The 25,631-nt window shown below is 53.9% G+C and overlaps 11 protein-coding genes across 11 annotated transcripts; 6 read left to right on the top strand and 5 right to left on the bottom strand.

Annotated features, from left to right (window-relative positions):
* Nucleotides 1–1,360: 1,360 nt before the first annotated feature.
* NCS54_00029800 (Hypothetical protein) lies at nucleotides 1,361–3,281 on the top strand (the record flags this gene model as incomplete). Its single annotated transcript, XM_053145952.1, has 2 exons — nucleotides 1,361–2,404; nucleotides 2,451–3,281. 2 exons carry the CDS (start codon nucleotides 1,361–1,363, stop codon nucleotides 3,279–3,281), a joined length of 1,875 nt encoding a protein of 624 aa, XP_053001927.1.
* Nucleotides 3,282–3,666: 385 nt separating this feature from the next.
* NCS54_00029700 (Mitotic-spindle organizing protein 1) lies at nucleotides 3,667–4,024 on the bottom strand (the record flags this gene model as incomplete). Its single annotated transcript, XM_053145951.1, has 3 exons — nucleotides 3,667–3,741; nucleotides 3,808–3,885; nucleotides 3,953–4,024. The coding sequence occupies 3 exons, from the start codon at nucleotides 4,022–4,024 to the stop codon at nucleotides 3,667–3,669; spliced, it is 225 nt and encodes a 74-aa protein (XP_053001926.1).
* A 456-nt stretch (nucleotides 4,025–4,480) lies between these two features.
* On the bottom strand, nucleotides 4,481–5,310 carry NCS54_00029600 (Kinetochore protein SPC25; the record flags this gene model as incomplete). The annotated part of the gene is made up of 2 exons (XM_053145950.1): nucleotides 4,481–5,028; nucleotides 5,082–5,310. The coding sequence occupies 2 exons, from the start codon at nucleotides 5,308–5,310 to the stop codon at nucleotides 4,481–4,483; spliced, it is 777 nt and encodes a 258-aa protein (XP_053001925.1).
* A 475-nt stretch (nucleotides 5,311–5,785) lies between these two features.
* Nucleotides 5,786–8,931, top strand: NCS54_00029500 (Hypothetical protein; the record flags this gene model as incomplete). The annotated part of the gene is made up of 3 exons (XM_053145949.1): nucleotides 5,786–5,909; nucleotides 5,963–7,925; nucleotides 7,974–8,931. The coding sequence occupies 3 exons, from the start codon at nucleotides 5,786–5,788 to the stop codon at nucleotides 8,929–8,931; spliced, it is 3,045 nt and encodes a 1,014-aa protein (XP_053001924.1).
* Nucleotides 8,932–9,279: 348 nt separating this feature from the next.
* On the top strand, nucleotides 9,280–10,009 carry NCS54_00029400 (Hypothetical protein; the record flags this gene model as incomplete). Its single annotated transcript, XM_053145948.1, has 2 exons — nucleotides 9,280–9,533; nucleotides 9,586–10,009. 2 exons carry the CDS (start codon nucleotides 9,280–9,282, stop codon nucleotides 10,007–10,009), a joined length of 678 nt encoding a protein of 225 aa, XP_053001923.1.
* A 286-nt stretch (nucleotides 10,010–10,295) lies between these two features.
* On the top strand, nucleotides 10,296–11,297 carry NCS54_00029300 (Hypothetical protein; the record flags this gene model as incomplete). Its single annotated transcript, XM_053145947.1, has 1 exon — nucleotides 10,296–11,297. The coding sequence occupies one exon, from the start codon at nucleotides 10,296–10,298 to the stop codon at nucleotides 11,295–11,297; it is 1,002 nt and encodes a 333-aa protein (XP_053001922.1).
* Nucleotides 11,298–11,492: 195 nt separating this feature from the next.
* Nucleotides 11,493–12,222, bottom strand: NCS54_00029200 (Hypothetical protein; the record flags this gene model as incomplete). Its single annotated transcript, XM_053145946.1, has 2 exons — nucleotides 11,493–11,977; nucleotides 12,057–12,222. The coding sequence occupies 2 exons, from the start codon at nucleotides 12,220–12,222 to the stop codon at nucleotides 11,493–11,495; spliced, it is 651 nt and encodes a 216-aa protein (XP_053001921.1).
* Nucleotides 12,223–12,526: 304 nt separating this feature from the next.
* NCS54_00029100 (Hypothetical protein) lies at nucleotides 12,527–13,300 on the top strand (the record flags this gene model as incomplete). Its single annotated transcript, XM_053145945.1, has 2 exons — nucleotides 12,527–12,626; nucleotides 12,678–13,300. 2 exons carry the CDS (start codon nucleotides 12,527–12,529, stop codon nucleotides 13,298–13,300), a joined length of 723 nt encoding a protein of 240 aa, XP_053001920.1.
* Nucleotides 13,301–13,502: 202 nt separating this feature from the next.
* On the bottom strand, nucleotides 13,503–17,291 carry NCS54_00029000 (Ankyrin repeat protein nuc-2; the record flags this gene model as incomplete). Its single annotated transcript, XM_053145944.1, has 7 exons — nucleotides 13,503–13,685; nucleotides 13,739–15,528; nucleotides 15,583–16,375; nucleotides 16,430–16,480; nucleotides 16,549–16,671; nucleotides 17,146–17,230; nucleotides 17,281–17,291. The coding sequence occupies 7 exons, from the start codon at nucleotides 17,289–17,291 to the stop codon at nucleotides 13,503–13,505; spliced, it is 3,036 nt and encodes a 1,011-aa protein (XP_053001919.1).
* A 2,869-nt stretch (nucleotides 17,292–20,160) lies between these two features.
* On the bottom strand, nucleotides 20,161–21,572 carry NCS54_00028900 (CUE domain-containing protein; the record flags this gene model as incomplete). The annotated part of the gene is made up of 4 exons (XM_053145943.1): nucleotides 20,161–20,555; nucleotides 20,606–21,115; nucleotides 21,166–21,475; nucleotides 21,552–21,572. The coding sequence occupies 4 exons, from the start codon at nucleotides 21,570–21,572 to the stop codon at nucleotides 20,161–20,163; spliced, it is 1,236 nt and encodes a 411-aa protein (XP_053001918.1).
* Nucleotides 21,573–22,051: 479 nt separating this feature from the next.
* On the top strand, nucleotides 22,052–24,129 carry NCS54_00028800 (Hypothetical protein; the record flags this gene model as incomplete). Its single annotated transcript, XM_053145942.1, has 2 exons — nucleotides 22,052–22,273; nucleotides 22,324–24,129. 2 exons carry the CDS (start codon nucleotides 22,052–22,054, stop codon nucleotides 24,127–24,129), a joined length of 2,028 nt encoding a protein of 675 aa, XP_053001917.1.
* Nucleotides 24,130–25,631: the final 1,502 nt, after the last annotated feature.

The following is a 25,631-nucleotide window of genomic DNA, read 5'->3' as shown; positions in this document are numbered from 1 at the left end:
TTCCGCAGACACTCACTATTTCGAAGTCTTCATCTCCATCAGCAGGGCGAACTGATAGGATCTGCCCTAGAAGTAATTTCACTTTGCAAGATGGTTCAGCTGTACTAGACTCTAAACTAGTTTCCTCTTCTGCTCAGCAAGAGCTTATTTAACTGCTATTGTCTAGCTCCGACTCGGCCGAAATACGCTTTCCTTCCCCAGAATCAAAACGCCAACTTTGGATGCAATGTTCTGAGACATTAGGCACAATGACGTCTTTTTATTCATATGCAGACTATATGAAAGCGATCCAAAGCCTTTGCGTGGCTTGCCTTCATCGTCGGCTGCACCCGTCATCCTCGACTGGCCTTGGTCATGACCTCAAATGCCCAGCTTGACCTTGGCTGAGACACCCCAGGTCGGGGCCTTTGTTAACATAACTAAGCTGTACACGGCAAGTTTTGAGCCCAGACAGATCATTGTGAGCAAGACAAGTGTTTGTTCTGCCGGTGCAAGACCAGATGTACATGTATATCCGGTTCCATTGAGGAAGAAACCCATGACCAAGGGTGTGACCGTGGATCAGTGAATCCTAGTCCGACAACCTTATTTGTAGATTGAATATCCGAACACGTTTACGCGTTATTAGTCACACCTCTATAATCCACCTTGTCAGTGACTATTCCTGCGCTGTTGAGCTGTATATCCGGGTCCTCGTCTGATCCAAGACACGGTTCAACCCGTCCAGTACCCGCTATCGGAGTCAACAAACAAGCAGCAGCAACCCCAATGCCGGGTTGAACGGCGGCCGTAAGCAGCAGGCGGCAGCACGGCTAGTCGAAAAGTGGCCAGCTGAGGGCTGACAATGGTTCGCCTGTGGGGAACGGGATCCTCTCGGTCAACTCTCGGACGGAGCAATCTCTGGCAAAAGCGGTTTGTTGAATGGAACTGAACTGCAGTCACATGCTGGAAACGGGGCAGCTCCGCCGCCGGAAACCTCCACCGCCGTCTGCATGGTCCATACAGGGTGCATGTCACTCGTGAGCAGCCGCTTCCATTGCCTTATGTCATCCACTCACTTGCTGCATCCGCCTCCCGGCTTGGAGGCCGTAGTCCTGTCCTGTACTATACCTCGCCGGGCTCCCTGGTCTCTCGTCATTCCGCTGTTTTGAGGCGTCCATCTCAAGTGTTTTTTACTCGCCTGTGACTCTGTTATTACCCTTCTTTGACCTCGTTAGATCCATCTTCTCCTTCGTCATTCCCTCCTCTCCCCCCTCCTTTCCAAGGCCGCGGCGCACGCTTATTCGACATCCCGACCTCGCGCCATACCCTTTCCTTGGATCGCCCGCTGTTTAAGTCGCCCGCCTCCGACTAGGCCCAGATGTCCTCCCTCGTCTCCGAGTTCCTCATTAACCCCGTCCTGCGCCAGGCACGTCGATTCTCTGAAATCTCGCGGTCTACCTTTGCTGGAGATGGAGGCGATTCGGCAGATCACACCGACGCAGTGAGCGACTCTGGCCACGTCGATAGCCCTGTTCCTACGGATAATCCGACATCTGCTGCTCCTGAACCGGAGTCCAGGCCCGCCCCAGAGTCTCCCCTCACACGACCCCTCAGCGTCTCGACCCTAGAGACCAGAGTCGAAGAGATCGAACCCGTTCCGATCATGGCTGAAGGATCTCCCCCTCGCGATCACATTGGCATTGCGCTGAGTCCGCTCAGCTCTCGCCGGATTCCAGAAGACGATGGCATGCGCGAGCTGCGGTCCCGGATACATGCGATCAACGCCAAGGATATCTCCCCGCCTGAAAAGGCGCGGCAGATCCACGATGCTCTGCTAGAAGGATACAATGCCTCCAGACACGTCTTGCATGCGAAGAAGCCCTTGGAGAGTGGCGACGGTCTGGAACATGCTCTCGCACAGTCTCCCTCGTCGCCGGCATCTCGACCATTAAAGTTTTGGCAGCACCAGGCTGAGGAAGAGTCTTTCGTCTTGACTGAGGAGGACAAGAAACCATCATTTGTGCCTGTGAAGCCTCCAAAGCGTCACGGCAGTGAAACACCTGTGGAACCACTCGAGGTGGTAACGGAGACGGAACAGCCCCTTGGATGTCAGCACTATGAGCGGAACGTCAAGATGCAGTGCTTCACATGCAAGAAGTGGTACACCTGTCGCTTCTGCCATGATGCGAATGAGGACCACAACCTCATCCGTTCTGAGACCAGGAATATGCTCTGCATGATCTGCACAACCCCTCAGAAGGCTTCCGACATGTGCATCAACTGCGGCGAGATATCCGCTCACTATTACTGCAATATCTGCAAGCTATGGGAGAACCGCCAAAGCAAGCCCATCTACCATTGCAGCGACTGTGGCATCTGTCGACGCGGCATGGGTCTGGGCAAGGACTTTTTTCACTGCAAGGTAAGGCGAATGTGTCTCATGAGACGGTCACCCGCTAACGGCATAGACCTGCCGTGCATGCATCTCTACATCGATCGAGAGCTCGCACAAGTGTATCGAGAGGTCGACAGACTGTGACTGTCCCATCTGTGGCGAGTATCTCTTCACCTCTCCCCGGCCCGTTGTGTTTATGCACTGCGGCCACAGCATCCACAAGAAATGTTACGAACAACACATGAAAGTGTCTTACAAGTGTCCAATCTGCAACAAGAGTCTCACGAATATGGAGAGCCAGTTCCGGAATCTGGATGTGGCAATTCAGAGCCAGCCTATGCCCCCCGAGTTCCGCGACACCACCGCAGTCATTCTATGCAACGATTGCTCAGGCAAGAGCACAGTTCGATATCACTGGCTGGGATTAAAATGCTCCATCTGTCGATCATACAACACGGTGGAGTTGAATATTGTAGGAGGCGAGCGCTTGCCAGCACAGCCCTCGATGAATGAAGAAGGGGAGGCTTCGACAGAGCCGAGAGAAAGCGGTCGAGATGCCTCGACTTCTATTAGTGGAAGTCGAGGTGCTATTGCGGTATCAAACAGGCGTAGGCACTCATCTCATGGTGTCGAGGCGCAGTTTCGTGTCCCAGACAGGGTTGCACGATCTGTATCGCCTGTCAACATGGGATTCGATTCCATTGGGGCTCATCTACCTCCTGACGAAGAATCCGAAGATGATATCCTCGGTCTGTGGAGGAGCCGAAACCGCAACGATGAATCGAGCGACGACGACTCTGAGCTAGATGATCTCAGTGATGATGCGTTGTCCGAGGCAGAAGACGAGGAGGACGATGACGACGATGATGATGCTAACGAAATTGTTCTAATTGGGCACAGATGAGGGACGAATATTTGATAACATGTCTCTGAGCTCATGTTCGAAACTGAAACGAGGTTGGGATTGGACTCTTTTTGCAAGGCGTTTGGATGGGTCGCATTGGCTTCAAGGGGATACCAGCCTACGGTTGCTCAACTTTGTGTTATTACGGTACACTGCATCTCGACAGGCGTTTGATAGTCGTCAGTAGTTCTACGGTGTAGTCAATGGGACGCAGCAGGCCCAAATGGCATGGTTGTTTTGGATACAAGAGGTCATACTCGTCCATCCTGTTGATTCATGTGTATCAAGTGAGACGCGGTTACTCCGCCAAACGCCCAGTCCGAATACTAAACAATCCCATGGCCCAGTTTCCAAATCCAATCATCGCAAATGCATTGCTCTAGTCTTAGCGCCTTCGGGTTGACGCTGACAAGGGCTGTTCAACCTGTTGGGCTTCCTGCCGGAGCTCCTTGATGACTTGCTGCAACGTTTGTTAGCACACTCGTCGACTACTACAAGAATGAAAGTACAAGAGGGCGTAGCATACCGCGAGAGCCTCCGGATTCACACCGCGCTCAATCATCGAGATGCAAATGGACAAGGTGCGGCGATCAAGATGGCAGTTCTAGGGTTGGGCATAGGTCAGCATGGTCAGGCCTCATCAGCGCGTCCAGGCTGAACAATAGACGTACGAGAATGGTGGAGATCTCGTGAAGAATATCAACGGCTTGCTGCGCAGCAGCGTGCTTGTCTGGCTCAGGCATGTTGGGTGGTTTGATGTGGTTTTAGATGGAGAGTTGGGAGATGGATGGGAAGTGGAGGTGTGATGGCCGATGTGGGGGAGACGCGACGCGATTTGGTGATTCTGTAATGCATCAAGATCAGCTCTCTCTCAGAACAGCAGGCGAGAATTATGCCAGAGCTACGAAGAAGCTTTTCTTTCACACTAACTCAGTATGTTAACCATGTGTCGTTATACTGTTTGCGTACAAAAAGTGGCAGTATTGGATATCCTGTCTTAAAATAGGGCCTGGTGAATCTCTTGACACCCACAGAAGAGGGTTCATACTTCAAAGAACCAGTCATGTTTTACTGGCCCTGAACAACTCCGTACTTGGTTGGATTATAACACATACGCGAAATCTCTTCAATCAAAGAATAAATAACTTGGTATACGCAACATTAGATCCATAGCACATAACACATCATCACATCAATATCTAGGACTTCATCGCTTCCGCAAACAACTCTCTCATCCCCTTAAGCAGAGTCACCAACTCCCTCGACTCATTCACCCTGTCGAGCACCTTCTCCACCTTCTCCCTCTCGACCTTTGGCCGGCAGTGCTTGACATCATAGTCCCGCGAACTAGTCACCAGTTCAAACCAAGCCTCCCTCTCCCAATCCTTCTCGTCAATGTGCGTGTACACAAACTTGAGCCGGTCGTCGTGCCCCGCGCCCTCGATCTTGAGGCACAGGTTGGTGATCCAAAAGTCGAGCTCGGGCACGTTGAAGCGGGACTGCGCCTGCTGCTGCTGCGCGTGGGCCCGCTGCGCTGCGAGGCGGGCGTCGATCTCTGCCTGGGTCTGCGCGATCTCGGCCTTGAGGCTGTCGCGGGTCGCGAGGTGGTTGTCACGCTGGGCGGCGAGGGAGTTGATGGCGGCCTCCATCTCGCGGGTCTCGGCTTCCTCCTTCTCGATGGTTTGCTGGTGTGTGGATGTCTTGACCTGAATAATTTCGATATCTCGCTTCTTCATGCGTTGGTCCTCTAGAAGGCTGGAGTTAGCACGTGAAAGAAACTTCGAGATTGAGTTCTCGTACCCTGAAGTTCAGCGACATTCATGCGAAACTGGTTGCGCTCCTCCAAGACTCGCTTGCGGCCCTGCTCGATAAATGCGTCGAACCTGGCAGTGAACTTGGCCATGCGGTCGCGCAGGTCGTCGAAGCCAAAGTTGATGTTTGGCAGGGTGTCTGCGACCGAGGGGCCAACAGGCGCCATGCTCTGGCGGCTGAGGCTTGCGGAAAGTGATGACTGGAAATCGGTAGCCATTGCGATTCGGTATATGCGCGGCGCAGTTAAACAATGTGGTCAAGCTGTAGTCTCGCTTCACGATCCTGTTTCGTGGTGGGTGCTGGTGATTGTGGTGGATGCGACAAGGACCCCTCGGAGTATATTTACACTTGGATGAGGGCGTTGCTCGGCCGACCCAAGATGGGTGTGGCGCATGCAGTTCGCACCGCCACGTGGGGCCTGAAAGCTTCAATTCACGTCGCAACGCGCAGAGTAAAGCAACTCTCCTTGTCCAACTCTTGGATAACGCTCATTCACCGTAGCCTGCATAGTTACCGCCTTTACACCGTCACCGCATTCATCCAGCTCGCTTAGAATGCCAGCCTAAGTCTCTCACTATTTTCTGCTCATGCTCTCGCTCGAGACTCTCTTGCACCTGCGCTAGCTCATCTCGCGATGAAGAAAGGAATATCGGCCAAACTCTTATTACATTGGACATCGATACTAGGGCCAAATGGCTGAGGCCAGGCGACTCACGGACCTAATCCACGGTCACGTAGGACGTCTGACTTATATTTCTCCTGAGAATGCGACCTCTCAACTCGGTTCTCTTCACACCAGCCGCGTAACTTCTGAAGGTGAGTTTTTACCCTGTTTTGCGCCTCATGCCATGCTGACCACATACCTTCAGCGCCGCACTTCAGAGTCATTGGGTCTTCAGCGGAGCTATATCCGCCGTCAAAGTCATCAGCTCCCGAAGTCTCGTCAAATCTCTGGCAGGAACGCCGGACCCAGAGACGATGGCTTCTCCAGTCGCATCCTGAGGCCTTCGTGGGAAACTCAGCCCTGCAGGAGCTCTTGGAAGAGAATATGAATCGCTATTCTAAAGTCGAAGGCGAAGCAGTCGACCGCCCTTTGCTTTCCATCGGCCAGATGACAAATGTTGCCGACAGTTCAAGAGTCAAGGGAGCCCTGATGCTAGCTGCGGTCACCGGCGAGTCTGGCGAACTTCTCAGGCTAGCACGTGTTGACGAGTCGAAATGGCAATGGGACCATAATAAGGACACGGTCCTGCACTTGTCCGTTATCGATCCTGAGGACCCGGATGAAGAGGCAATCTGGGCCAGTGATGGTCTGCCAATCTCACAAGTCAAGTTTGCAACCAGCCTCACCAGATACGACGCTGTACGCTGGGTCATTGTGCAAAAGCAGACATCCACCACAATCCTTCAGCCAGAGTATCACAAAGTCCCGGTCGCCCAGCCGCCCACCGCAGACCTCGATGCCCAGCAACAACGACTATCGCGGATCGACCCAAATCCTATCGTGACGCTGTCTCATAAGAAGACGGGCAGCAATGCACAGGTTGATGTCGCTTTCAACCCCAATTCGAAAGGCCAGCATCCACAGATGGCCATCATTGATGAGTGCGGATACTGGAGTGTGTGGGACGTTATCGGAAACAAGAATACGCGACTTGCACTGCAGAAATGCGGTCACATTTCAGAAGGTCTACTAAATGAGTTACCCTCCACGACAGAGTCCTCGGCTGAGAAGCATGGCATCTTGTTTGTTGGTACCGCCAAGGTAGACAGCTTTTGGGAGGATGCAACACAAGGCGATGATGACGATGCCAACGGATTTGCCAGCCGGTCAAGTCATCTGCTGCTCTGGAACCGAGAGAAATATGAAGTGATTGACATGGCGTCAAACATGGCTCTCCCTCAGCTACCAATCTTGACTCCTTTGAAAGGAAAGCCTGATTCAATTCTTGATGTTCGCATCAGCCCAGTCAACCAGAACCACATTTTCATATTGACGATGCAAAATTTGTTTTGGATCGACTTGTTCGCACCTAACAGAGAAGAGGACGAGCCGTCAAAGCCCACTATCCTAGCTACTTCTCCCCATCTGCTCGACGGAGAAGGACTTAGGATAACCGCGTGCCGAGCCTCGGAGGAGAATCAAGATTCCACTATGGTGTTTACCTTTTCTCCTACCCATAGACAGCTCCACACCTACTGGTTTGGGCATTCAAAGGACAAAAACCTTCCACAATGGCATCGCCAGGTCTTGACTCTGCCTCATGAGAACACGGCTGCGCCGAGCGATATCCAGTCGCTCGAGATCCGCCCCGCCAAGCTCACGCGAAACGGAGCATCTGCAACTGGAACTGGATTCGAGTATCTCAATGCTGGTGTTCAGTTTTACCAGGGAACCATTCTTAACAAGGATCTCGGAGTGCGATATTGCATTTGTGCTTCAGCCAAGGACCGTGATATGCAGATCGTACTACCAACCGGTCGGATAAAACGGTCCAAGACGGCTCAAGCGAAACGATGGAGGAAGAAGCGAAATCGATTCCTTCGACACATGGGTGAGGTGTTTGTGCTTCCTGACAGCCTCGCTGACACTGAGCTGGCGCAGCTCGTGCAACCTCATTCCCACAGAAGCGAACTTGATTCCATAAACATGAGGGAATCTTCGGTTTTTGGACCAGTTCATCTGAAGCTTGACTTTCTCTGCCGAGCCCTCCTGGATAACCTGATGGCTGTTTCCACGAGTTCTCATGATATACCTCCTGCCTTGCTCTCAGCTATTCAGGAACACATCGCAGAGGGTACAGCTGAAGGGAGACTTTCGCTCAGGACTTGGTAAGTTCTCTTTTTAGGTCCAAAAAGACGCAACTAACTCCCTTGTAGGAAAGAAATCGGCCAGGATCTTGACCAGCTGCAGTTGGAAACCGACGACGGTACGACACAGATCAACATGTTGGACTTGTTCCTAGAAGATGATGGTCAGGCTGTCGTTACTCAACTCGGAAGACAGACCTCGAAAGAATGGGTCAGGGAATTAATCAGCCTGTCACATCTCAATCAGACCTACGTGGGCCTCTGGCTTGATCAGCTGGAGGGCAGGTTGCCAAATGAGGATGAGGAGACCAGGCGAGGTTGGATCGCAGACCTGGCCAAGGACATGTTCCTAGCTACGGCCGGTGTCATGGTCCAGGATACTCCCCTCCTGGGCTCCGGAAGTCGTGAGATTGACGAGGGGGGGGTTCATTATACACAGATACGGTCAAGCTCGATACCTATCAAGGCATCGCAGTCGTCGGATGCCGGAATTCCTTCATCGCCCATCAGCACGACGCCAAACGAGACCAACGACGCAACGATCCGACGACTACAGCTACTTGCGCCATCATTGCGGCTGGACAAGATGGCGTCTGCCAAGCAATCGAGCGTTCTGTCTTACTGGCCCACCGAGCGTGGTGTTGGTACAGAAGACTATGTTTCCAGCGTTGCTGTTGCAAGCGACAAGAAGTTTGACGATGCGAGACAGCGATTGCAGAGGATAGAGACCAAACGCAAGGCCCATGCTGAAAAGTATAAACTACCAGCATTTATGAGACAGGGCGGAAGTTCCCAAAGGGCAACACAGGGCTCATCGCAGGCTCGCCCGCCAGCAGATGAGGGTACATCTCTCCCAGCTCTACCAGCACAGCCAGTACAGATCATGTCGAGCCAGCAGCGTGTGCCTGAATCTTCACAGAGCCAGGGGCTCCTGGGACCTGCGTTTACCATGAGCCAGCCTGTATCGGGTGTGTTTGGAGATAGGAAGAAGGTGAAGAAGGGCAAGAGGAAAAGTGGATTTAGATGAAGCGATATTGGATTTATACCCAGGAAAGGGTCTGATAGGATATGGCCATATAAGATGCTTGATGTGAAGATGAATATATTGCTTGTATCTGGAATGTCAGAAATTTGCCACATTAGTGTTGTTGATGCCAAGTTTGCAGTGTCTTTGTTCATGATGAACGTAAGGCGCTTACATACGGCAGCCTGCTAAAACGTCATTTGAGGATTCCGGCTCCATATGTACAGTACCTGACTTACAACCAACATCAACAGCTCGACTCAACCCATCCATCACTTTATTCCCGAAAAGCACATAAAAAGGACCTGTTCAGAGTCACTTTTCACTATCAACAGCAGCAGCCTCATAAAAATGTCTCACTGCCACGACGAGCACGTCGGCCACGGCGGTCACGACCATGACCATGAGCACGACCACTCGGACGACATCACTCCCGCAGTGCAGCACTCTCTGTACAGCCAGATCAACTTTGACCACATTGTGACGCTCAACGAAGCGCAGCGGGACGTCGGGCAGGCTGTCGTCAAGAAGACGTGGCAGGAGAGGCTCAGCGTGGAGCCTGAGCTGGCGAGCGACGTGGATGAGCAGCTCCTTATGACGGTGCCGTGAGTTTCCCTCATTTACTAGGACATTCATGTATGTGCTAATACATGTCAGATTCACTTCTCAGATCAAGCTTCACTCCATCCTCATCCGCACTTCCCCCTCCGCCTCAGCCCCCAAGACCCTGCACCTCTTCATCAACCGCGACGACATCGACTTTGCCGCCGCCGAAGAGCTCGACCCCGTGCAGACCCTCGAGCTCTCCCAGACGGGCGAACTCCAGGAAGTCCCCGTTCGCCGGGCGCTGTTCGGCAAGGTCCAGCGTCTGGTGCTCTTCTTCCCCGACAACTTTGGCGACGGCGACGAGGACGTCACGAGGGTCTCGTACATTGGGTTCAAGGGCGAGTGGACGCAGCTTGGAAGGGCGCCGGCTAATATTATTTATGAGGCTGCGGCGCAGCCTGGGGATCACAAGATCAAGGGGACGAGTGTGAATCAGATGGGGAGTGGGATTGGGGGGAGGGGACCTGGAGCGTAGATGAAGCAGAGTCAATGGGATCAAGTAGATCAAGACTATCTCAACAGAAGAATCAATCAAACTAAAGAGAAAATAAATATTTCATAAAAAGATACCATTTCATCTTGCCCTATCGTCTATTCTCACTCGTCTCGTGGTGGTTGATCTCAGTCCCCTCTAGCCGGGAATTCTCCGGCTTTTGCGAAAGCTCCATCTCAACCTCCCAAAAACTTTCACCACCAACGTCCAACGTCCAGAACACCACCGCCCAATTCCACCTCTGGACGGCTCAATTGATCTCCCAGTCATGCCTCCCCGTCTACCGATCCGACTCGCCCTCCCCCGGCCCTGCGCCGCGGCGGCAACCCGCCCTCTCCTCCTCCCCCTCACGGCCACCCGCGGCGTCAAGAACGGCTGGTCGACGGCTCCCCCTCGCAACAAGCACAAGCGATTCAACCAGCCCTCGTCCGGTCTCCCCGCTCTCACCACCGGTCCTGCTGCTGCCCTCAAGCGCCGAGAGAACACGACGCCTCTCCGCACGGGTGTGCTGGCTATCAAGAAGGGCATGACGAGCGTCTTTGTTGGAAAGGTCCGCGTGCCGTGCACTGTTCTGCAGCTCGATCAGGTGCAGGTCATCGCCAATAAGACTCGCGAGAAGAATGGTTACTGGGCTGTGCAGATTGGCTCTGGGTCTCGAGACGGCCGCAACGTCACCAGCCCCATGCTGGGATACTACGAGGCCAAGGGCATCGCCCCCAAGGCCGACCTCGCAGAGTTCATGGTCCGCGACCAGTCCGGCCTGTTGCCCGTCGGCGTCCAGATCCTCCCCGACTGGTTCAAGAAGGGCCAATACGTCGATGTCAAGTCCCGCTCGAGGGGCATGGGCTTCGCCGGTGGTATGAAGCGCCACGGCTTCTCGGGTCAAGAGGCGTCGCACGGAAACTCCAAGAACCACCGCACCATCGGTACCACGGGTCCCTCGCAGGGCAGCGGTAGCAGAGTCCTTCCCGGAAAGAAGATGCCCGGCCGCATGGGCAACGAGTTCGTCACGGTGCAAAACCTCAAGGTCATGATGGTGGACAACGAGCTGGGCGTCGTGCTGGTCAGCGGGCCCATCGCCGGTCCCAAGGGCCGCGTCGTCCGGCTCCAGGACTCCAAGAAGCGCAAGGCGCCCCCGCAGCCGCATCGTGAGGCCGCTCTCGCGACTCTGCTAGAAAGGAACCCGGATCACGCCGAGAAGCTCCAGGCCGCGAGGGAGAAGCACCTGGTGCTCAAGGAGCAGAGAGAGGCGGCGCAGCTCGAGGCCTAATGTCATGTATGATGATGGGATTCGTATGAAGGGGGACCTTATGAGGGCAAAAAGGAGGAGATCATAGCGGGCTTTTTGTATTATACACACACACCATCTACCACTACTGTACAGATTCAACTACAACCGGAGTCCGAGGGTTATCATGTTTTTTTTTTTTTTCACATCCATGTCGTCTTCTCCTCCTGTCGTTCCTCACTTGTACTCGACCTGCTTGCGGAAGCCTCTCGTGGGAGCATCCTCCTCCAACGCCGGCAATTCTTCCGCAGCACCACCCAACAACCCCTTGAAAGGATCACCGTTATCCAGCAGATCAAGCCTCGTGCCATCCTCCATGGTAAGGCTCCACTCGGTGGTATTGAAGAAGCCCTTGCTGGTAGGCCTGTTGCTCGCGAAGCGCATGACACCGACGCCCTTTGTGCCGCGGACCGAGAACCAAATGTCGATGCGGCCGTGCAGCTGGTTCATCTCGCCGTGGATCCAGGGGATCTGGTGCTTGAAGTAGACCTCGTCGCCCAGCAGGGCGCGGGCCTCGGGCGACGTGCGCAGGGCGTACAGCGTCGAAGACACCACGGGCGACGACATCTTTTGGTAGTTGAAGATGGCGACGGAGCAGGTGGCCACGATGGCGATGAAGATGGGGAGCGTGCGGCGCCAGCGGAAGCTCACTTCGGTGATGTCTGCAGAGTGTACATGTCAGCTAGATGTCGCCTTGACCGCATTGGCTTTGTCCGAGTGCAGGAAGAGTCGTCGTCGTACCTGGGAGCTCTCGATCCGCCCGTCTTGACATCAACGGCCCATCACCAGGCTTGGGCGCCCTCGTCATCCACCTCCTCTGCGCAGGCCTCAAAGCCGACGGCCTAGCCTCGAGGGCCGCGACGAGCCTACGCCGGACGAGCCGGGTAAGCACTATTTGCTGCGACATTGTTGGCTGTGGTTGTTTGGTGATGGAGGTTGTATATACATCAGGTGAGGGCAGCACTTTCCACTTGGGGTTCGGGGAAATTTTACTGCCGGATACCGATGGTATGGTGGGGGGGGCCGTTGCGTCGTCGCCTCGTGTGGCGTCATAAGGCTGAGCCTCAGCGACTCTGACCTCGTGAACCCCTGCCCATGTGACGACAACTTTGTTACATCCACTACGTACCTTGACCATCATCGTCCTCTGTTCCTCTCTTTTTCATCTTGATGGGAAATTGACATCTTTTCAAGTCGAAAAAGACATCATCATGTCCAATTCAGGGGGCGCAACCGCCCGTCTGAGGCGTACATTCCACTACCCAGAAGAAGACTCCAACGACTCGCAGCCTGAAGCCCTCGACGAGCAAGGTAAACCAAACCCTCCCGCTACATCGCGATGACAACTAACAACGTCGCCAGAGCAGGAAGACCTTATCGAACGTCTCGTAGAAGAAAATGCCGCCCGAAACGCCCAGTTCCGTCGCCTCCTTCTCGCTCTACCTCTATTAGCCACCATACCCTACCTCCCGGCCCTCATCAACCCGCGGACAGCGCTCCTCGCGCTTCTCAGCCTCACGTCGCTCTTCTCGACAGCATACCTTCTACATCACCAACCGCCCGCGACATCGGGGATCGCCTTTCTCGACAAGTGGGCGCGTCCCAAGACCCCGCGTCCCACCCGTCCACCATCCTTGTCAACACGTGGCGAGTCGTCGGGAATAACAGATGATGAGGATGATGAGGATGATGAAGTCGAGTACGTCCCCAGGGGAAGGCCTCGACAGAGGAGGAGTTCTTTCAGCTACGTTGAGAGAAAGTCCCCTCTCGAGATGTATCTGCCCTACCTGAACCTTGGCCTGGGTTTCATTTTGATTTTGATGGCCTGGGCCGTAGGCAGAGTAAAAAGTGAGGCTGTGTGGCCCGGAATGGGCTACCTGCCGCTTGTAGTGTATGGTGTAGTTTTGCTGGCAAAGATAGTCATGGGCGGCGTCGACCCTGAAAAGGAACTGTCGGCGCTCAAGTATGAGTACAAGGGAGCTTGATAATTTGTCCTTTATACGGACCTGGTCACAAGTTGGAATAGCTGCAGGAACTGATTAATAGCTGCGCGAGTTTGGCTACCCAGCAACACCTCACGCAACGCCTCTAATGATTCTATCAAATGCATTTCTTTCATTTTGCTCCCTTCTATCCTCTCTCGTCCTAATGTTTATTGTGTAGGCATGTCTCATTAGGACCCATCTACTACATGTCTATCGAATCATTGAATCGCAAAATCCCATGGCTTTTCAAAACGCCATCGACACCCTTGGGTGGCCGCGGGAAAGGGTCCGTCATGGGGCTCGCGTCGGGGGAGTCTGAAGACTTGTCCATCACCAGCGCTAGTCCATGAGACTTGATGGCATCCACAAGCGCCGGCACCATGTCCTACTACAAGTTAGCCACCAGCTAGTTTCAAAGGGTACAAGTTTTCAACATACCAACAGTCGAGAATAACAGATCAAACCCATAAAGTTGTTGCTCTGTGCAATCCTCACAACCTCCTTGATAGATGCGCTTCGCCGACCACTGGTGAGGGCCGTGCCGTTGGCTCCCGTCGTTTCTTCCCGTCCCAAGTCGTTACACAGGAAGACGGGGAAATTTGGTTGTTTCCAGTTCAGTGCTGTGCATAGTCGAGGGTTGTAGCTGCTGAACACGATAGACCGCACCACGTCGGGAGCCTGAGCACGTTGTGCCCGGGCATGGTCAAACACGATGTTGAGAATCGAGTCCACAAACACGTTGACGTCCAACGCAGGGCCCATAGAGAAGGCCTTTTCCTCCTCTGGTGTCGGGTACAAGACCTGGAGGTTGATATGCATACCAGGGTTCAGCAGTGTGAGTGCCTCCTGAAGTGTGATACCAGCCGTAGCAAGAATGTGGTAAACCTCCGCAATGCTTTCTGATGTCTTGCTCGCCAAGCTGGGTAGATCTGCGCGGCTGTTGCTTCGCGCTGTCATAGACGTGAATTGCTCCAGGGTCAACCGGCAGACAGGAATATCAAGCCCGCCACAAGCTATGGTCCATCGAGGCCAGAGGACTGGGACACCATCACTGGTGTACTGGACAAAGATTCTCACATAGTCGCCGGATAAGCTCGATCCTGTAACAATGGCGCTCGTTGGTTGATTGAATTGGCTCGTAGCCTTCCAATACGTCTCAAAGTCTGTGATCTCCAGGGGCTTTCCTTGGAACGGCTTGATGACCTGAACGTTGAAGCAGATCTGGCCAATAGCACGAAGCCTAGGATCGAAAAGAGGCAGGCAGCACGTTGAAGTGCCCTGCAGGCCTTTGAAAATGCTGGATAGTGCAACCGTCTTCGCGATGACCTTAGCACCGTAAGTAGGGAAGACGTCTATGTCCAGACTGAAAGAATCCAGGTTGTCCACCTGGAAAGAAACAATGCGGGTATCTTCTTGAAAGGGTAGAATAATGTTCTTGGGAATGAGATCCGAGACCTTGGAGGAAATAGTAAGCCGAGCAGCAGGATACTTGCCGTCCTGGAAGAACATAAGAGGCTGTTCGTCCATGTCTCCAAAAGTGATTTGAACGACCGTCTTGGTATCAAGGAAGTTGTGGCCATATCTCCTGAGGGGAATAATCGGAGGAGGAAGTTCGAGTTCGGGGATCGCATCCGGGTCCAGGGACATGGGCAAGGGGGCGCTGCTTGTTTCTAGAGGACCCAAAGAAGGTTGCACTATGAAAGGACTTGCTCGCGGCCGCGTGTTGAAGGGTGTTAGGAGATTCATGCAGGCCAGATGCCCTTCCCAAGCAGCATAGTACATGGCTGGAAGGTCCTTTTCGTCCACAATGCTTGCGTCAACCCCAACCTTGAGCAATGCCTGAAGGCAGTCGACATTTCCCTCGCTCGCGGAATGGACAAGGGGTGTCCATCCATAGAGCTTGTCAACTTGATCCAAATCTGCGCCGAATTGCTTCAGGAGCAACAGAAGCTCTGATGTCTGGCCCGCCCTTGCCACTAGATGCTGGGGATACAGACCCTCGGCGTCTGGCAAGATCTTGGCACCGTGCTTGAGGAGAAGCTCAACAACCGCCACCGAGCCGTGTTCGCATGCCAAATTCAGGGGGACGTGATCCGAGTCTCCGACAGGGTCGATACGTGCGGATCTAGCGAGGAGGAGTTCGATGCATTCGAGGTGGCCGTGAATAATGGAGTGGATCAAGGGAGTAAAGTTGTCGTGGTCCGTCAGGTCAATCGTGCTTTGATTTGCTACATAGTTGTCAGCCACGAAACCTACAAGATAGGGGCTTGTATTTAGCATACCGTCCAATAGAAACTTGAGCATCTCCAATCTTCCATGAAGACTAGCATAATGCAGGGGAACTCGCCCATAGACATCCGTCCTGTCCACGGCAACATTGACTGAGAGGCCCCATTCCAGCACATACTGCTTCCCATAGATAGCAGCCTGGTGCAGGCAATTCCGCTCATTGATGTCGTCGTACGAGTGGAGGTCGACAAGGCCTGTGTCGAGAAGAATTCGCAGAGACTCCTGGGGCGCCTCTGAAATGGCTGCCAAAAAGGTCCGCGTTATCCTCTCCATAAGCGAACTGTCGCCTTCATTGGTTTCATTAGCAGATCTCATCCTCATGAGCAAGTCCCGGAGAGATTCGTGGTTCCCTGCGATGACAGTGTCCAAAAGCAGCGTGTCTGCATCCCCTTCGTCTGTGCCCACGAAGTGCTGCGAAGTCACAACATGGTTGGTCTGGAAATTGACCTGGATTCCATCTGACCAGGCACCAAGCTCTTGCAAGCTCGTGGTGGCCTGGTCAGACAGCTCGCTTATGACGGTGGCATTGAAAAACGGTTGGACCTCTACGGCTCGCGAGAGGTAGAGCTCCTTGGTTTTGGATTTTGATGTCTTGTCCCACTTCTTGAGGATCTTGGAGAAGGCGGTGCCGTTGATTTCGACGAACTGTTGAAGCTTGTTCAGGTCGGTAGCAAACTGCTGGAAGCCCTCCTCGAGAGTAGTGAACTTTGCGGAACGGCGGGAGATGCCTTGCCGCGACTGCAGCACCTTTTTCTTGTCTAGGAGGGTCTTGAGGCGGATTTTGAGCTACGGCGCGTCAGATAAACGTGCTGAACGAGGCTGAAAGACGTGTCGACAAACCTCGGCTTCCTTCTGTAGGTAGAAGGCATTGACTTTGTCGAGTTCCCGTTCCTGATCATCGTTTAGCAACCACGGAGGGATGTTCATGGCGGAGACAAAGCACCGGGGAAGATCCTTACCAGCTGGAAGAAAAAGGTCGCCTTGTTGGCCTGGAGAGCAGCCTGGGAGTCGACGGGGGTAGCCGAGCGGAGGGCATCATTCTGGGAGGTGAGGGTCGGGGTTGCGGACAGCTTCTTGATGAGCTACATGGCACCGTGTTAGTGGCAGGCGTCCCAAGGGTCGTGGGGTCGCGTGCGGGCAGCGGGTGAAGAAACGTGCCCTTGGGCTGCAGAACGAATGGAGAAGCAAGGAGGTTTGCTTTTGGCAACCCCCGTCACACTGCGTGATGCCTCTTGCTACAGGTGATCGCGATCTGCAGCTGGAACAAGCAGAGGATCGGAGAAGCTGAGCCGAGAAGGGCAGGTAAACAGGGCCAGGACAAGGGTTACGGGCACAGATTCAGAGAGGGGGGACAGACAATTGGGCTGGGGAATCGAGGACCAGAGAAACTTGGGGCAGGGAGGTTGGACATGTCTGTGGAAGAAAAGTGATATAGTGGACCAAGCACCGTGAAAGAGAGATGACAGCGGAGACGGGAGCCGGGGATACCGGTAGCGGGAACGGGAACGGGGGGACCTGAACTGAACCAACAGGGGCCGGGAACGACATGGACATACCTTCTTCAGGGCTTTGTAGTTGACGAAGCTAGCCGCATACTCGGGCACCTCAAGCTGACGCTTCTGGATCTGCTTGCCGAACTTCCTGGGGCGAGTGTGAGTTGTCTTGAACAGTCTGGGTCTCACCACGAGCACCAAGTTGCCATTGTCCAGCAAGAACCGTGCAGTTTAGAGCAGGTCCTCGGGGGGGGGCGTTAGGCTCGGGCTGGCTCTGATGTAGGCAGCAACAGGGGGGGCAGAGAGGGCTTACATGTTTCGGCTTGGACGCCCTCGAGCTGCCCTTGGCGTCCGAGAGGGGAGCTGATGAGGGAGCGAGTGAGTAAAAGCGACAGGAGTTGTCTACCAGGTCTTGCTTGGTAAGGGGGGGGATGAGACGATGGGATTTGCAGCTGGAATACGTGAGTCTCAGTGTCAGTTACAGCGTCTGTGTGGTAGGTATCTTGAGCGTCGTTTGTGCGTGAGTGCAACAGTGACGAGAGAGGCTGGAGCTGAAGGATAATAGGTAAGATAGGTGACGAGGGGAGATGACTGGACAAGTCGAGGCAGGGCAAAGGCTGGGCCTGGAGGAAGCCGAGTGAATGCCTTGGACATGGAAATGCAGTGTCAAGACAGGTCAGGCCGACATCAGCTCAGCCAGAGTTGAGAGGCCAGGTTGAAGGCCAGTCCAGGTGGAGAGTGGTATGGATCGTAGTGCAGTGTGAGTTGAAGCCCTGTGAGTCGTCGGGTGCTCAACAACCGCCACTTCCCGTCGACGACACTGTTTAATTTTTTTCCTCTCTCGACTTTGTCTGTCCCCTCTACTCTTGTCATGAAAACGTGACACGATTAAACGCCTGGCGCCGCAGGGTCCTTTGATTCATCACCCGACCGCCCGACAAGGCGGCGTGCGAGGTCGACTCCCGTAGGGCACGTGGGGGGGGTATTCCAGAGTCTTGAGTCGGGCGAATGTCTTGCGAGGGTGTGAGGGCGTGGGCGGCAGAAACTCGCCTCTTATGGGGTTGTTTTTCCGCGCGAGATGCAGATGCGGATATGGATGGGTATGGGTAGGCATGGATACGGTGTGGTGTAATAGGATTGAGGTGTTGGGATTGGATAGAGGTAGAGGAGATATTCGAGATGAGCACTCACCGAAGCCGAGGTAGGTAGGTACCTCAACTCTCAGGTACAGCCACCGCAAGCAAAACCCAGGCAATAGTGAAGGTTCCTGGTTCCTTATTCCACTGTCGACCGAGTCCGAGTCCTTGCAGTTTGCGCGGCGGGTCTAGACCCCCGAATGAGCTTGTTCGTGGGGTGCGGGAGACGAGGTGAAGTCAAGTGAGGTGAGGCTTGTTGAGGTTGAAGTGAAGTGACGTGCGTGCATCCAAGACAAGACAGACGGCACGACGTTGACAGCAAGGCGAGCCCAGGTAAACAAACACTGACGAAAAAAAAAGCAGCAAAGTCAAAGAATCTTGCCAAAAAGAGGAAAAAGATGCGCGTTCCTTTACTGGTGTTGGGAGATTTTATTATGACAAAAGGTCGTGAGAGAGGGACTTGAGCCAAAAACCCGCCCCTCCGCCGTCCACGTCCACTTTGATGCTCAGTGGCTCTTGCAACGAGACGGTCAACCAAAAAGGCAGTCGGACCTTGAGCCCAGCACCTCTGAGGAAAGAAGCGGGGACAATTCAAGAGCCGTCGACTTTTTTTAGTCCCTTTTTTTTTCGTTCTTGTTCTTTGTCGTATTCGACTGGATCGATCTTGGCGGGAATCGGCTTGGATCTCGTTCTTTTTGCTGTTGTCTTTTCGTCCTCTTCACCTCGACATTTTTCATCTCATCTCCCGTTCGTTCGTGCCTGCCCCCTCCGACTGCTGGTTCTCGTTCCGCCGGCGCCCGTGGTCCCACGGCGTCAACCAGCACGGCGGGGCTCGGAGGAGGCTCGTTGTCTCGTCTGCTAGCAGCCTAACAGCTTGGGCACGTTTCCCCGGCGAAGCCGTCATAACTGCCCATCCTCTGCCCACAAAGCCTCTCACCCCGTCGTCCTGGGAATAAGCATCCGCTAATCTCGACCCGTTCGCGCCAGCTTCTCGTGCGTGGCCGGCCGTTATCCGAATGTCCAATCGCCGTGCCGTATCCGACCCCGTGCTCGAGCGACAGGTGCTCCGTCTTGCACGTCCGGGGCACCGCCAACGTCGCCTGTTGCTGGCATGCACCGAGAGACTGCATTGTGATGGGGTCTGTCGGGACTTTCTCCGCGCGTCGGCGCTGCACTTTATCACAGTCAGCCCAATGATTAACGTAGCATGTGTCTCTAATGTGAGAAAGCCACGAGGGACGTCATACCCAACAAGTTCAAGGGGCTCTGGACCCGTCTCCTTGGTCTCTGTCGCTGCCCATATCACACACCAATTGCGCCCAATACGTAACTTTGCAGTTCATGCGCTTGCTCTGTCTCATTTCCAGGTCTCCGGGACATCCTTGGAACGTCACCCCAGCTTCTTCAGTTGTCTGACTAGTCCTATTGTCTTCTAATTCCTTCTCGATTGCTCCATCTTCAGCCCCGTCACAATGACATCTTGCTTCACACGCGAGCTGAGACCCTGCTTTGAATCTTGATCACTGACTAATAGAATCGACTCAATTCGGTCTCGGTGTTGACCTTGACATGGGATATCCAAGCAGACGAGTTCCCCGGATCACAGGTTCGACTGTGCTCTCAACCACCACTCGACCCGGTCCAGACCATCCAGGATCTCACACCCTTCGACCCTGCTCATGCAGTAAGTCACGAGCCACATACAGTACGTAAGAGGAAAAAGAAATGCGGGTAGTGAATGAAGAGGCTACACTATGCTGCTGACCCAATACATTGAAACGGAGCTATACCCGGAAATAGACCACCCATGACAGCGAGGTTGCCGATATGATATCAAACTCATCTCCCTCAGCTTCTCTCATGACCTTCCCTTGTCACGTTTCACCCTCTAGCATCCGCTCGTCTTCACTTTTGGCCGTCACGCTCATATGTTGCTTCTGCTCTAGTTCTTCTTCGCACTCGCGTCTCCTTGTGAGTCGACCAGGTTGTCGGCCATAGCTTCTGCGGCAGCCTTCTTGAGCCGCTCGTTGTCATCTGACTTCTCGTCTTTGGGCTTTTGATGTGTCTCCCGCTCATCCTCGCTATCCCCCAGGCTAAAGGGGTCGTTCTCAGCGATAGGGCTGGGCTCGACCGTCGACAGCGGCTGCCACTTGCTAGCCTTTGCGCTACCCGCGGGGGCGGCATCCTTGGGCGGCACTCGCGGCGACGAGTCGTACATGTTGATCTCTTCCGTCTCCTCCTTGAAACCAACACGTCTACCGGTGCTCGGCTTGGGCGAGGCCGAGGGTGGTGGTGGCTTATACATGCCCGTGTTGGCCATTGGGCGGTTGATCGGGGCTACATGCTGTTAGCTCTGGTTCCTGGCGTTTCGCATGGGCAACACTTACTTCCATCAGATGAAAACTTCATGCCAGCAAAGTCGTCACTGAGAACCTGGGGGTCCGCGTCGTATCGCTCGTAGTCACCGCTCCGTCGGCTGGACTCACCAGGGCGACGGAAAGGTTGTCCCTGTCGCTGAGTCTGCTCCTCGCTCTCGTCAAAGTTCTCCTCGATCTTCTTCTTGATGTTGGTGATCCACCCATTGACCTTGGTCTGTGTCTCGAGGAACCCCTTTCGAAGGTTTTCACGGATTACAGGGAGGTCATCGTCGATGAAGCTATGCTCCCGCTCATCGTCCCATTCGTTCTGGCCCTGCCTGGGTCGACCATCGTTATAACCTCGATTGGCGGTCCGAGACTCGTAAGCTCCAACGTTGTCGTAGTGCTCAGCAAGTTGTCGCGCATAAAGTTCATCCGCCTCCATTTGCGACATCTGGGCTCGGCCCTGCGGCCTTGGTGGTTGGGGAGGAGGGACATCATCCTCGGGCTCGTTCTTTGCAGCATCGGGGTCGGTCATCTCTGTATGTGCGTCAGTTTGCGCCGCTCCTCCGTAATATGGCACAACGTACCCAACAGGGCGTTAAAGGCGGGCTCGACGTTGCCGCCGCTAGCCCTCAAAACAGCCTTGATGATACCCTGATCAACAGTAGGGAATGCCTCCTTGAGTATCAGTTCGTTCTTTTGCGCTTCGGTCAACGGTCGTGGCGGCTTAGGGGGAGCAGCTTCGTTGGTTGGTGTCTGAGAGGTTGCGGTCGCAGCAGCGGTTGTCGGCTTTCCGTCGTCCCCGAGGACACCAGACTCCTGAACATCATCGTCATCCAGATCGAGGGGTCGAGCAGTAGTAGGCGACTCGGGAACACTCTCGACCGTAGCCTTGTTCTTAATGACGAATGAGTGTCAGCCATTTGCTTCCAGGCGCAACTTTGCGAGCCTAGCTCTTAAAGGAGTAACATACCGAATCTGTCGGGGCGGACATCTTGACAGCGCGTTGAGATCGTAGTTAGGGGATGTATCGACGTCAGTGAAGTTAGAGATGAGGACCCTGAACTATAAAAATACGTCCGAGGGTAAAATAGCGGCAGGAAATTGGTCGATCTCGCTTCAAGTTGGCCTTGCTCGTGATAATATAAGGCAGATGAGGCGCGAGGGGTCGACTGAGCCACGACGGCTGATGACGTTGACCCAGAGTTAAGCTCTAGGCTGCCGTGATTCGCTACTCAGCCACTCGATCTGATTGGGTGCCACTAGCTATTTTTATGGCGCCACAACAAGTGTAGGGTAACTTTAGGTGTATCAAGCATCTCTCTTGCGACGCCGTTTCTACATGAAAGTGCTTCCATGCATGCTGATGCAGATGTTTTTACGCAGAAGGTTGCACGTGGACAACTCTTATTTATCTGGGAGTAGTTATCGGTGCCATTGTGTCTTCTAAGTTGGAATCTGTGATCTCGGACAATGGGTGATTTGGATTTGGACTCAACTTTCATTCCGGCTCTTCACAAGCCAGCTGCTCTTCTTCCCATCGCCAAACACCGAGAAAGTTTGCTCTATGTCGTAGAGACACACCCAGTCACGATCGTTATTGGTCAGACGGGTTCCGGAAAGACGACACAGATCCCACAGTTCCTAGAACAGGCAGGATGGTGCTCAGACGGGAAGATCATTGGCATCACACAGGTAAGCAACTCTCGACGCGACGTGAAGTATCCCACTGACCAATTCACAAGCCCCGCCGAGTCGCGGCAACCACAGTTGCAGTACGTGTGGCTGAAGAAGTTGGCTGTGAAGTTGGAAAGGAGGTCGGATACTCTATTCGATTCGAAGATGTCACTTCTGCCTCCACCAAGATCAAGTTTCTCACTGATGGCCTGCTCATACGGGAGGCCCTCGTCGATCCTCTGCTGACGCGGTACTCTGTCATCATGGTAGATGAGGCACATGAAAGGTCCATCAGCACTGACATTCTCCTTGGCCTACTCAAAAAGATCCGGCGAAAACGGCCAGACCTTCGCATCATCATCAGCAGTGCCACCCTGCAGGCCAAGGAGTTTCTGGATTTCTTCACGAGGACTAGCGATGACCAACCCACCAAGGGGAATGGAGATGAGAAAAATGAGATTGGAGCCATCGTCAGCCTGGAAGGGAGGACGTATCCGATAGACATCCTATATCTGGAGTCACCGGCGGAGAATTACCTGGAAAAGGCCATCGACGTGGTCTTCGACATACACACCCAAGAAGGCGAAGGAGACATTCTCGTCTTTCTCACCGGCCGAGAAGAAATCGACAACGCCATTCAGGCCGTAAGCGAGCGATTGGCTGACCTCAACCCAAAATATGGCACTCTGATGCCATTGCCGCTCTATGCTGGTCTCTCTACCGAACAGCAGATGTACATATTCGACAAAACACCCAAGGGCACACGAAAAGTGGTGTTCTCGACAAACATCGCAGAAGCATCAGTGACTATCGACGGTATCGTCTACGTGGTTGACAGCGGATTTGTGAAGCTGAGAGCCTATGACCCAAGAACGGGAATAGAGTCACTCACCGCCACGCCTGTCTCCAAGGCGGCGGCATCACAACGCGCTGGACGAGCTGGACGAACAAAGCCAGGGAAGTGCTTTCGACTTTACACCGAGCAAAGTTACCAATCATTGCAGGAGGCCAACATCCCAGAGCTCCAGAGGTCAAATCTGGCCCCAGTCATCTTGCAGCTGAAGGCACTGGGGATAGACAATGTTGTTCGGTTCGACTTTTTATCACCCCCACCTTCCGAGCTGATGTCCAAGGCACTGGAACTGCTCTATGCTCTAGGAGCACTTGACGAATACGCCAAACTGACCCGGCCCCTTGGCTCAAGGATGGCTGAGCTGGCGGTGGAACCCATGATGGCCAAGACCCTCCTGTCAGCGCAATCCTTTGGCTGCCTCAGCGAGATGCTTACAATTGCTGCCATGACCAGTCTTGGGGGCAGCGTATGGTTTTCGCACGAGGGCGAGAGGAAGAAGATGGAAACGTCACGAAGAAAGTTTGCTGTTGACGAGGGAGACCATTTAACCCTCCTCAACGCGTACCAGGCCTTTGTCACCAAGGGAAGAAAGGAGGCCAAGTTTTGTCACGAGAATAACCTCAACTACAAGTCGATGAGTCGAGCGGTGAGTATCAGGGCACAGCTGAAACGATACCTGGAGAGGTTCAGCATCAATGTCGATGAGACGCTCGCTGGACAAGCATCGGTGGACAATATCAAAAAGGCGGAACAGATCCGACGCTGCCTCACATCAGGATACTTTGCCCATGCGGCGAGGATGCAGCCCGACGGAACGTTTCGCAACGTTGAAGGAGGAACGGTGCTGCACGCGCATCCAAGCTCTCTCATGTTTAACCGTAAAGCGGATTGGGTCATCTTCCACGAGGCGATGGAGACGGGTGGCAAGATCTTCATCCGGGAAGTGACCAAGATCGAGAAAGGCTGGCTGCTAGAGTACGCGCCAGAGTTCTATAAGGTGACATCGGATAGGCGGGGGTAATGGGAAGCAGGATCAATATGAAAGGAGGCGGGAGGAAGCCACGCTCGGATGTGAAACCGCCGAGTTTGGGTTCAGCCAGATTGATTTCTGGTTTCAAGGTTTTATGAGCAGGGATGACATGTTGGTTGATGCAGGTGTGAGGCATTTGCGAGCTCCTCTTGTTTCTCGCGATCTAGGGTGAGATGGTGTGACTTGATATGGGGTTATAGAATGTAATAGAGGAAAAGCAGTTGGGCGGATTGGAAACCCGTCGAGCATGGTGGTACACCGGACGGAGTAGAACACAGCCTTCTCACTGCTCACAACTCATCTCGGTGATATGTGAGAGCTTGTGTGACTTGCATTAGCTCGGCTGTGATCGTAGGTCAGGATAATATCAGAACCAGTCGGTTTACGACCAACAAACAACTGGTGTGCTATGTAAGCGGCCCGGACATCTCGGGGGAAATGCAAGACAAGGCCCAAGACAGAGCCTCGCACCACGGGCGATCCAACCACGGCAAAGCAAGGTGACGATGGCCTCGTGCGGGAAGACGTAAGGGGGCATGCCTACGTAAGCCCGGCTGGTCTCCCCGGTGGATCATTGTTGTTGTTTTTTTCGCATCGTCGCAAGCTAAGTTGCGATACGGGGGCACCGATTCAAATTTCCAAGGCTCCATGTCATTGTTGCCGATCATCTCTGGTGTTCCTGTAATCTTGTCCCATTGAGGCAGGCATTGCGCTCCTGATATGCACCGAGTATAAAAGGACATAAGCCAGCTCACTACTGCACAACTAGCAACAGACAGCGCACGAGATAGTAATAATGCCCCACGTTATGTAGGGTCCTGATGCATGAGCGCGGGAATAGGACAATTGTGTAACGCTGGAGACATGCGGTTTGATATGAGGAGTCGATGATCACGAGCAAGCCACTGGGTCACAGCACCAAGCACCCCCAGGGCATCAAACCTGGACGACGGTGACAGTGTGTTAGATAGCGCAACCCACTGTATTTCGTTTCCGAATCTTTGCTTTCAGGGCTCAGGCCGGTGTCGACGGGGGATCATCATCATGTTCCAGGGGCTAGGACGTCTTCGGCCATTTCACGGCCGGCACTGTCGAAAGGTCGGTCTCGGATACCGTCGTCAATGGAGTGGAGGGTCCCACTGCTCAGTCAGGGGACCGCGTACCTGCAGCAGAAAGCAGCCACTGGCGACTGGCGCAGCCGCCCCTGACGCCACTGCGGATAGGCGGGGAGTCTTTCCCCTTTATTTACTTTCCAATTCTGGTGCTTTGCTTGTTAAAGCAAAACCATTCCATCGCTTCCGTTGGCCGGCGCCTCTTGGTCACCTCCACCGCAAAGCCGGGGGCCCTTGATCTCGTGCCTTGCATGAAGCGCTCATAAACCATTGGATGCTCAGTGTCTCTGCCATGTGACTGGTCAGGGGTAGGAGGGCCTGGTGTGCATCTTGGTTCGCCGGGTTATGCGAGACTGTGTGCTCTGCCGCCTGAGCAGAGCA

Source organism: Fusarium falciforme, chromosome 1 (assembly GCF_026873545.1).
Source record: "Fusarium falciforme chromosome 1, complete sequence".
Taxonomy (NCBI): domain Eukaryota; kingdom Fungi; phylum Ascomycota; class Sordariomycetes; order Hypocreales; family Nectriaceae; genus Fusarium; species Fusarium falciforme.
Note: the sequence above shows the minus strand (reverse complement) of the source record. Positions and strands in the feature narration are given on the sequence as shown.